This window comes from Salpingoeca rosetta (assembly GCF_000188695.1).
Source record: "Salpingoeca rosetta unplaced genomic scaffold supercont1.15, whole genome shotgun sequence".
Lineage (NCBI taxonomy): Eukaryota > Choanoflagellata > Craspedida > Salpingoecidae > Salpingoeca > Salpingoeca rosetta.
In genome coordinates, this window is record NW_004754919.1 from 1,977 (window position 1) to 12,971 (window position 10,995).

Consider the following 10,995-nt stretch of genomic DNA (forward strand, 5'->3'; position numbering starts at 1 on the left):
AACGACGACCTGACGACGACGAAACCACCACTTTCAGCAGGCGCGCAGCCCCCTGCACGCATCCTTGTGCCACAAGAAGAAGGAAAGAAGGGAGTCCACACCCACACCCACAACAAGACAGCAACAGCAACAACCGACAGCACTGCCATCACAACAGACACCGCGTCCCACGTTCACATACTTGGTTGCCTGACGCATGGAACGAACGAATAGCGCCAAGAAGAAGAAGAACAAGAAGCAGAAGTCGAGGAAGGAACAGTGGGCATGATGTGTGTTGGCTCACCTGAGGATCGTTGACGTGATGTGACGCCTGCTTCGTGTGTGTGTGTGTGTGCATGTGTGTGTGTGTGTGTGTCAGAGACCTTTCTTCCACATTGGTCTGGTTGGCTGTTGGCTGGTGACTGGGTAGCGATCACCAACAATCCCCTCTTCCCCTCTCCCACATCTCTCTTCTCCCCCATGCTGCTGTTGCAGTGACTGCCACATCACCCCCTCCTTCCTTCCTTGCCTTGCCTTGCCTCGCTGTGTGCACTGCACCAAAGAGAACAAGAAGAAGAAGAAGAAGAAGAAGAAGAAGAGTGCAAGCAAGCGAGTTTGGGCTGCCACATCTCCACCCAGTCGTGTCATCGACTGATTTCAGCTTTTCCCCGTCTTCTTCTGCACAAACACGCGCAACAGACGTTTGTCGTGGCTGGTTGCGCGCAATGCACACACACACACCACACACACACACACACGCTGCATTCGCTGCGACGAAAGGAAAGGATGGATGGGAAGGTGCGTCGTGGTGGTTGGCGGTGGTGGTTTGGTCACACTCTCAGCCACACCAACAACAGCAGCAGCAGCAGCAGGGAGCAGCAGGGGGATATTGATGATGATGACAATGACCTGGCCTCGGACATCCTCTGCGTCCGCTCTGTCCGCTCTGAGATCGTCCGCTCTGAGCTGTCCGCTCGAGCGGACAGATAATTGTAAACAGCGCACATAATTATCGTGGCTCGCAGATGATTATCAATGTACCGGCGACTTTTACTTACAACACTTTGGCGCCATGCAACCAACACAACAGAAACCACACACACCACAACACACACGCACCACAACACAACACACACCTTCTCAGCGGCTTCTCAGCTTCTCTTTTTCTCGCGCGCGCGCCAAACACCCTCCCGCGCGCGCCAAACAACTTCTCGCGCGCGCCTCCATTGGGCTATCTCTCATCCCATCGTCTACCAACAGTCTCAACACGCAGGCGTTCATTTTCACGACAGAAATAAGCAACGATGTCGAAGCCAGTGTTTGTTGAGGAGCTGCATACGGATGTGGCTGATGTCGTCGCATTTCACCCAACGTTCGACGTGAGTGTGATGTCAGGTCACCTTGTCTTGGGTTTGTGGTTTGGCTCAGAGTTTCCGCTCAACCTCAACCACGCATTCGCATGCATGCGTACAGGTATTCACACAGCATCTGCAAGCTGCTGGCTATTCTTCAGCGGATTGCACGTTTACCTTTGGCGGCCGTGAAGTTACTCTCAAGGAGAATTCATGGCCCTTTTTTGTGCACCAATACCAAACAGACAGCAAGACAGCTTTGCACGTGTCTCGTGTCACTCGAGTGACTCGGCGCTTCGCGTCGTCCTCAGCCCAGCCACAAGGTGACCAAGCTGTAGACCCAGACGTGCCCCTCCCCAAGAAGGCAAAGAGACCAGGAGAAACGCACAAGGCTGTCACCCTTGCGCGCGCAGTGCTGCGATCCCGCGCCCACGGAGTGAAAATCATGGGCGGAGACTACGCGTACGAACTGTCCAAAGCACAGCTTACAATCGGCACACACGAGTGCGTGTTTGTACAACTTGTTGCTGATGCACTCTTTGAACACGATGCCATGCGAAGGACGTGGTCTTTAGTACGCGACAAGCTGGTGGTCATTCCAGTGATGCGCATACCAGAGTGGCAAACGCTGGTGGCAGCCAAGCACAAGTTGGGTTTGCCTTCGCTCTGTCTTGTTGCCGGTCATGCGCTTTCAGCCCGTGCGTTCTTGGCCCAGAAGCTGGGTGCACGAGGGGTTGTATTTTGTAATGAGCGACGCAAGCACCCACAATCTCTCCTCGCTGACGTGGCGGAGTCTCTCGCACATCGTGATCTTGACTCAGAATGCGATATCCCCGTTGCGGTCGCCATGGCAGATCTATCGGCACAGTTCACGTGTGTGTGTGTGTGTGTGTGTGTGTGTGTGTGTGTGTGTGGCTACACATGTGTGCGCGTGTGGGTTTGTGTGGGTGAATGTATTTTGTTTTAATAGCCTGTGGTATTGGTGCTCACAGGGAGCACCTGCAATTCCCTGGGCACGTACACTTACCACGGCTCACATAGGCTGCCTTGTGTGTTACCCTTGTGTACCTACCATGTGGCAGGTGGCACGACGGAGCATCACATATGGTGCAACACCTTGAGGTACTGGCTTGCGATGGGATGGCAACTCAACGCTCTCCGGACACACCTGTGGACACGCCTGCAGAGCCGTCATCATCCAGCGTGACCACGTTGCATGTGACAGATCCGCATGAGCACGGTGCAACCCTGGACCCGGATGAACACACTGATTCAGGCCAGGCCCTACCTGTTCTTGCAAAACAACGTGCGGAACGGATTCAGAAGATTGGCGACCTTCAGGTATTTATTGAGATGATACTGCGGGTATTCGAGGAGTCTTGTTTGGTCTGTATATTCGAACATAAGTCTCATACGTGGCGTGCTGTCCTTTCTTGCTCCCGCTGGTGTAGGCGTTGGGTTACCGGAAGCCGCGCTTTGTTGTCCGATTTGTGCATGGCAAGAATCGCACGATGATACACGTTCTGTGCCCTGCATGCCCCCCGGCGAAAAACGAAAAGCAGTTCAGCGACATGAAAAAGGCGCGAGATCATGCCAGCACTTGCACCAACAAGACAGCGAGATCCGGGCCAGGCACGTCCTTGCAAGACATTCGTGTCTCACTGGCACGTGTTAGAAAAGCACAAGATACGCCGAGCATTGACACTGCACAGTTGACCAAGTTCATCGATTGCGAACAATGGGCTGAAGCTGGACCACCAACAGCAGATGATATTGAGCAGTATGTTTTGAAACATTCGTTGCATTGAAGGTTGTCCATCATATTCTGCTTGAGGTGTCTCTTACTTGATGTTGACCAATGCAACAGTTCGTACTGGCTAATAAACAGAGCATGTTTGTGTCAATGAATTCAGGTCATATGGGGGCATGTGTAATGCGCTCGAATTGTCGCTAAGACTTGGCATCGTATCCCACAGTGCACCCCACATGGAAGCCCTTCGTCTCACAATCAACCAAGTGCTGGGGGAAACAACGACGGGCATCACCAGATATTCTCCACTGTTTCACATAGCCCTTGATATAGCGCTAACGTATGGGTGTGGGGCATTAGATGACCTCGCTCGTGCTGACCTATTGCCGTGCAGCTCCCGCACGATGAGAAGGTACTTTCTTCCAGCCCAATGCACCAATGGAGTGAACAATTCACTGTTACTTAATTTTCTCCGAGTTTCAGCCGCAAGCGGAGCGGTATTCAACAGTCCACAATGCAAGGCCATTGCGTGTGCGATTGCTGTGGATGGGCTCAGCTTAAGCAAAGACATTTGCTATGATGAAGTGTCGGACATGTTTTATGGTCCGTTACCGCCTGTGTCGCCCGAGGAGATGCGACAAAAGTTGGGTAACGTTGCTGAACTTTGGGAATGGTTAGACTCTGTCGAATGGGCAGACAATGCACATTTGGCATGCTTGACAACAGTGGACGGTGCAGTGTCCTGCCCGATTGCAGTCAACTACACATCTCACCTTCGAGGGCCTCAACAGGTATTTAAACTTGGTGCGTGCTTGGTGACACAGTGTGATATGCCTGTTGCATCTGCGTTGGTGAATCACGCTACACGTAACACCAGTGCAATTGCATGCATCGCAGGTAGAATTGCTCATGAGCGACACGCTGAAAGGCGTTTGCCAATGTCAGCGATGCTTAGAAAACGATGTTGCGTGCCATTACGAGGAGGGTCTGGAACAGCTAGCTCAGGATTCAGCTTGTATTGCTTGCAAAGAGGCGGGTGTGCAATGTGTCCGCATTCAGGTCGTCGTCACAGTGATGGATTCAGAGTCGAGTCAGCTTACCTGGCAGCAGAGGTTGCCTAAAACTGCCATCTGTTCCATTCCAGACATTGCACACCTCGCGAAAGCCATGAGGAATTATATCATCAACCACTACATATGGCTGGAAGGCTATCTTATCAACACTCGCCAGCTCATTTGGTTACACACCAACGACCTCTGTACAATTAATCCAGTTTGCTGTATTCCCCGAGATCGCACCAGCCACACTCACCTTGAACAGCTGTTGATGGCAGATATTCCTGACGCGGTTACAGCTCACCAGCTCTATCCGGACCCAATTGACTACAAGTCGTCCTCATCTGCCACCCGTTCCCCTTATTCCTTCATCACATCGACGTGCATCGGGATGAAATACGATCTTGTTGTCGACAATGAAGTAGCTTTCCTCGTGAAGCGCTCCGATCCTTCAGTTCGCACTGAAACATCAGCTCGTGGCGTAAAGAGCGCATGCTTACTCAGTGGCACATCAAATTGGCTGCTGTTGTGTTCCACGGGAATCCTCAAGATGTCACACACAGGAAAAATCACCACGTTGAAAGTCGAGAGCACCCTGTCCACGCTAGATCATATCCACTTCCATTCTGCAAGCGAAGGGTTGGCGGTGTCAGGCAAGGCGGTTGGACGCTGTGTTATTGAAGGAGATACCATCCGTGTTACGGATGTTGAGCTCTTCTCAATCACGATTCGAGAAGCTGTCAGGTGTGGAGACATGATTTACTTAGCGACAGACAATGGATTGATGAAGTGTCAGGACGAGCAGCAGAGCACACCATTTATGGAAAAAGTGTGGCATCTGTCAGTCTCTGGAGATTCGGTTGTGTTTTCTTGTGCGTCAGGAATCTTCTCCTGTGTCAACGAAACAGTGACACCAGTGCTACAACGCACACTCAACTACCCTGCACCCATATCAGTGCTACGGCATACGGTGCTACTGGGTGAAAGAAACAAGGTCACAATTGTGTCCAGCACAGTACCGTTGAAACGCTACTTGAGGAAAGTACGCAATCTATACACTGCCGGGGGTTTACTTGATCGCCAGAGAAAGAAGGACTGCACGCTGCAGGAAGCAATAGCACACGTCCGTGATGTGCATGAATACACGGTTGACCAATACGAGCAGCAACTACAAATTACCGCAGGCACTTCAAGCCCGGAGTCACTGCAAGGGCCAGGTGGTCTGTTTGCACGAACTCTCGTTGCCCGCCAAGAACTGTTGCTTGAAGGACTGACACGACTGAACAAAACTCTCTCTGGAATGCTGGTGTATAGTCGAGCAATTCAAGAAGACGTCGTGGAGAGTGCCTTTGCGCAGATTCTGAAGCACACATCCGCTGCGCTCACCCAAAGAGAATTCGGTTACAAGTTCCCAAAAGTGGGACAACTGATGTTACTACGCATACAGCAGGGGCGCAAACGTCTGTTTACATTCAACCATCAGCAACGAATGTATGCAGGAGTGCAGCTTGGTACACAAACTGGTGTGCCAATCGATGCGACCTTAGAGACACCCATTAAACCGGCACTCCCAGACAGAACAGCGTCAAAGGAGCTCTATGCACGGGTCAGAGAAGTCATTGGCGACAAAACAGTTGTGTCGCGGATCCGAGGACTCAAGAAGCAGCGACCTGGCACAAAACCAGCCCTGAGGTACCTTCTCCACAGGAATGCTCTTACAAGCAACCTTGATGGTGTTGCCCTCAGCGTGATGAACGATATCGTTTTTTGTGCTCATTCATTCATGGCTATTCGTGGCCCCAATCACAAAGTATGGTTTGCACAGTTGACAGTCAATGTGTCACAACACCAACTGGATCGAGGAGCTGACCTTGCTCTGACTTGGCTTGAATGCGAGAATGACAAGTGGGTGTTTGGCAACCCGGATCTAATCTCAACAAAGTCTTTGATTTGTGACGTTTCGGAGCATATCACTCAAGACCCCTTGCATGTGAGCGTGCAAGCGATCGCTGAAGCCAAGCAAAGCATGGCAAGCCTCATTCCACCAAGACAGAACTCAAGTGGAATTTCAGAGCGCGTCTACAGGACTACAAAGGACGACAGACGACGACGACAAGGACAACGACAGCACCCTAGTTAACACTTCAACGACCACTGTTCCTGAAGTTCCCTGTTCCTTTACCCCTTGTTCCTCATTCTGAAGGCAAAATGCATGATTTTCGCATTTCCGTGTCCGCTGTCCGCTCTGTGAATCTGTCCGCTGCAGCGGACAAAATGCAATAGAGCGGATGTCCGAGGCCAGAATGACACAAGCAATCCATCAATCAAGCAATCAAGCAGACGAGCAAGCACACAAGCAAGAAGCAAGCAAGCCAAACAAAGGGACAAGTATTCATTCACTCCGCTTGGACGAGCGACACGTCCACCACGTGGTGCGTGCGTGTGTGTTGTACTCACTGCTCTGCCCTCCTTTACACTGTTCCTCCCTGCCTCGCAGTCCACTCTCCCTTTCTACCCTTTGCACACCCTTTGCTTGACCTGCTCTCTGCACACCCTCTCTTCTCCACCCCCCCGCCCCTTCACTCACACGTCTCAAGTCACATGTCTCTCATCTCACCCTTTGCTTTTGGCTGCAACGCTGCGCGTCTTCATCTCCACCACCACCACCTGTTTGGCAGGCTGACGATGAGGATGATGATGGTGGCTTGAACGACAGTACCGTGTCCTTGAGCGCGTGCCATCACCGTGTGCCACGACAACAAGAGGCACTTCCTTCTCTCTCGCTCTGTCTCGGTATGTGTGTGGCTGATGGCGTGGGGGGGGGTGTTGCCTGGGATTTCCATTCCACTGCACTGTACCTCAGTGCGCTGCGTGCCGCGACATGCACACCACAGTTTGCACTCCTCCTCCCCCACTTATCCCCTCGGCATGTCCTTGTCCTTGTCAACCACCTCCCCTCGTCCATCACACCCCACCCCCCCCCACACCCCACACATACTCTCTCTCCTTTACCCCTGTCACGATGTGTGCTTGCTTCAAAGCAGGCCGCTGACATTGTCATCACCGCTGTCAGACGGTGGTCGGTGCCATGCACGAGCATGGAGACAGTGAGCCAGCTCGTGGTCTCCAGCGTGGTGGCTGGAATGTGCACTGAGGTGAAGGATCCCACCACCACACTTCCGCTTCCATGCCGCCATGGCTGACACCACTGGCACTGCTGGTTAACACGCACCAGCAGGCATCGCTCCCAGCGCCACACATGTGTGTCTGTGTGTGTGTGTGTGTGTGTGTGTGTATGTGTGATTGAATTCATTTGCACTCGTTGCCCCTCCCGCATGTCGAAACAACCACGCACACCGACCACCCCTCGTCAACACAACACCATTCAACATCCCCACTGGGCTGATGCAGGGCTGCACTGGCACGTCGTGCACGACAGCTTCTCATCGTCAGTTCTCCCTTCTCTCCTGTTTTGTCTTCACACAGGTCGCATCACCCCCGCCCCACCCTCCCGTTGCACGCGCTTCCCCACCCTCCCGTTGCACGCGTGCACACCTGCTGCTGCAGCCAACCACCCACACACATCGTCGCCGCAACGCCGCATCAACCAACCGCAGCCACTGACAGCCACGGGCATTGCACCTTTGCTGCCAGCACGTGGCCCCACCTCAACCTGCCACATCATCATCACTGCCATGTGTGTGTGTGTGTGTGTGCATGCATGCGTGTTCACACCATCGTCAACCACACCACGCCAACACAGCAACAGCTGCACTGCTTGCTGTCCTGCGCGGCGTTGTGGCGCTGCACTCAAGGCCCTTTGTCAACCAGTTTCCCGCTGCTAGCTGTGCTTCTCCCTGCCCATCTCAATCACCTCAGCTTCAACCACAACTGCTGCTGTTTTTCGCCACCTCATCTTCTGCCAGCGACGTATCCCACCGCGGTCATAGCCGTCACTGCACGCTGCCGGTTTCAAGCAGCTCACTGCGCTGGACGCTGTTGGCTCGTGGACCACCACACCGTTGTTGGAAGAGGGATTGGCCGTGATTGTGGCGGTTGTTGTGGTGGTACTGCACGCCATGACAACAACAGCGGCAGTTGATGAGGTGATGGTGTGTTTGCACTCCTCACTGGTTGCAGCGGCAGCAAGGAGGCGGCCATCGTGTTTCTGGTTCGCATGCATGTGCTGGCCAACGTGGCGCAGGAGCGGTTCTTGGACTACGACAACGACTCTGTGCCGTTTATGAAGAACATTCTCCAGCACGCGAACGACAGGCAATACCGCATGCTGCGCGGCCTGTGGGCGTGTTTGTTTGCAAGGACATGTTTGCGCCGGATGCACACGACCTCATGCACATTATGTAAGCCAGCGCCGCCCAGATTGAGGAGGATGATCCACAACCCACATACATCCACACAAGGTGCGCTCAAGGCCAAGAGAGAGAGAGAGAGAGAGAGAGAGAGAGAGAGAGAGAGAGAGAGAGAGAGAGAGAGAGAGGGTGTGTGTGTGTGTGTGTGTTCATGAACATGTGTGAACATGTCGCTTCGTCGTTTCCCTCCTTTCTCCACTTTCGCCTTGCCAAGCCTCACCGCCACCCCTTGTCGTCCTGCCGCGTTCAGGCTGTTGAGTCGCTGCTCGCTGTGATTCAGGGTGCCCGGCTCCCGCGCATCCCCCAACTCCGGCGCGACCGAGAACTGCATCTCCGTCTTTGTCAAGATTGCACATGGCCTCTCAGAGGTGTGTGTGTGTGTGTGTGTGTGTGTGTGTGTGTGTGTGTGTGTGTGTGTGTGTGTGTGTGTGTGTGTGTGTGTGTGTGTGTGTGTGTGTGTGTGCGTTGCGACACTCCTTCTTCGCCGTCCTTTGACATTGGTTGTTTGTTCTTTGTTGTCACGTTGTCGTCGCTTATTCTTTACCTCCTCATCCACCCATCCACCACCAACCCTTGCACAGACGAGATGCTGACACATCTGCTTGACTGGCTGTCTATTACAGAAGACGACGATGAGGCAAAGTACATCTTCACATGCCTCGTCGAGGTCCTCCAAGCGTGAGTGCTACGACTGTGTTTTGTGTGTGTGTGGGTGTATGTGTGTGTGTGTGTGTGTGCATGTGTCGGTGGTGTGCTCTGCCGCCTGTCGTTCTTGTTCCCGACTGACTCCCCCGTCCCCCCTCCCCCATTGCTCCCTCTCCTTCCTTGTGTTGTTGCTTCAGTCGGCAAGATCCACGCGTGACCGCGCCTGAGAGCCCGGTGAAGATTGTGCGTGCGTTTGTTTGTGCAGGTGATTGGCACACCCGCGGCCGCCGTCAACGAGCCCCACTGCCCAGGGCATGTACACAGCCTCATTGTGCGTGGGTTGTGTTGTGTGTGTTTTATGTGTTGTGTGTGTGTGTGTGTGTGTTTGCTGCCTCGAATATGCGCGATTGTCGTGTACTTCGTGTACTTTCCCATCCTCTTCCTCCTCTTCCTCCCTCCTCCTCATTCTCACACTCCTCATTCTCACGCCCTCGTGTCGTTTCCTCTCGTAGAACATGCAGGATTCGCCTGCCCACGGTGTGTTGGGGCAGTTGATGCAGGATCCACAGGTGCACGCCCGCGTGCAGTGCGCTGTTGAGGCGCTTAGCTCGTCCGCGTAGTCGCCATGTTGTGATGTGTCGTGTCAACTTGTGCACCAGTTGAACGAATGGCTGAATGTCTGTCGATTCCTCTGTTACATTCCTCTTGTTGCTCTTTTCCCTCTTCCCTTCTCTTCTTGTTCTTCTCTTCTGTTCTTCCCTTCCTTCACTCTCCCTCTCGCCTGCTTGCTTGCTTGCTTATGTCACGCCCTTCTTGTGCTTGCCTGTTGTTTCCATTGTATGGCGCTGTGTACGGCTGAACACGTTCTTGGTGTGTTTGGTGGATGTGCTGCTGCTGCTGCTGTGTGTGTTTGATTCTGGCTTGTGACTGGATGGTGCTGTTTGATGTGCAGAGGGTTTGGCTGTTGTTTGGTTGGCTTGGCTTCATGTTGCGTGTGGGCACTGCTGTGTGTGTGTGTGGATGTGTGTTGGGAGTGTTGTTTGTGGGTTGGACTGGGAGCGTTGTTTGTGGGTTGTGTGGCGGACCTGTTCCTTCCTCAGTAAATGGCTCGATGAAAATGATGAGACCCGCTTGACGGTGGTGATGGTGGAGCGGCGGTGATGTTTGTGGTGTTGATGTGGCTACAGACATTGGTGTATTGTACCGACCAGGCAAGACCAAAAGAAGCTGGGAGGGAGCGGCTGTTGTTCCTTTCGGCGCGACAAAGCGAGTTGCGTTGCTGCTGGTTGGCTGGAGGCACTTCATCCTGTTTGTTTGTTGTGTTCCGTCAGGAACGAGGGCTCGAAGAGATTGTTGACGAACATCTTCCACGGAAGCGCTGCTGTGCGGATAACCTCTGAAAGGTTTTGCGAATCGTCCAATGGCTGAGTCGCAAAACAACAACACAAAGGAAACAAACAAAAAGCAGCGCGTTGAGTTGTCGTCCATTTTGTCGTCGTCTTCTTCCAGTCACTCACGAACACGTCACAACAAGCCACAAGGAGAAAAGACGACGCGCCGCCATGTCCGGCAGCGCAAAGGCGGCGCAGCCGCCGGTTAGGGAAAACCCTGTGCGACAAATCTGGTTCGGGTAGCGCAGCGATGCGGGAGCGAGCGTAGCGGTTAGCGGGGGTAGGGCTTCACAGCATGCGATTTGATGGTTAGTGGACGCGCCTCGAGCTTTTGCGCGTGGTCACGAACCGGCAATGCTCACTTCGCAACCGTAGTTTAGCAATGGTCACCGGTAATATTTTTTAAAACCCTGTCGTCGTCCATTTGTCGTTGTCTTCTTCCAGCTCACGAGC

At 53.3% G+C, this 10,995-nt stretch overlaps 1 protein-coding gene across 1 annotated transcript; it reads left to right on the forward strand.

The window, feature by feature from the left end:
- Positions 1-1,283: 1,283 nt before the first annotated feature.
- On the forward strand, positions 1,284-9,771 carry PTSG_05793 (uncharacterized protein; the record flags this gene model as incomplete). Its single annotated transcript, XM_004992629.1, has 25 exons — positions 1,284-1,358; positions 1,453-1,984; positions 2,153-2,204; positions 2,414-2,672; positions 2,891-3,111; positions 3,245-3,296; positions 3,476-3,493; positions 3,808-3,872; positions 4,154-4,193; positions 4,402-4,965; positions 5,221-5,356; positions 5,711-5,828; positions 6,190-6,301; positions 6,815-6,883; positions 7,178-7,291; positions 7,548-7,584; positions 7,754-7,833; positions 8,087-8,157; positions 8,277-8,461; positions 8,503-8,557; positions 8,787-8,874; positions 9,093-9,184; positions 9,349-9,385; positions 9,417-9,482; positions 9,664-9,771. 25 exons carry the CDS (start codon positions 1,284-1,286, stop codon positions 9,769-9,771), a joined length of 3,246 nt encoding a protein of 1,081 aa, XP_004992686.1.
- Between the last annotated feature and the right edge of the window lie 1,224 nt (positions 9,772-10,995).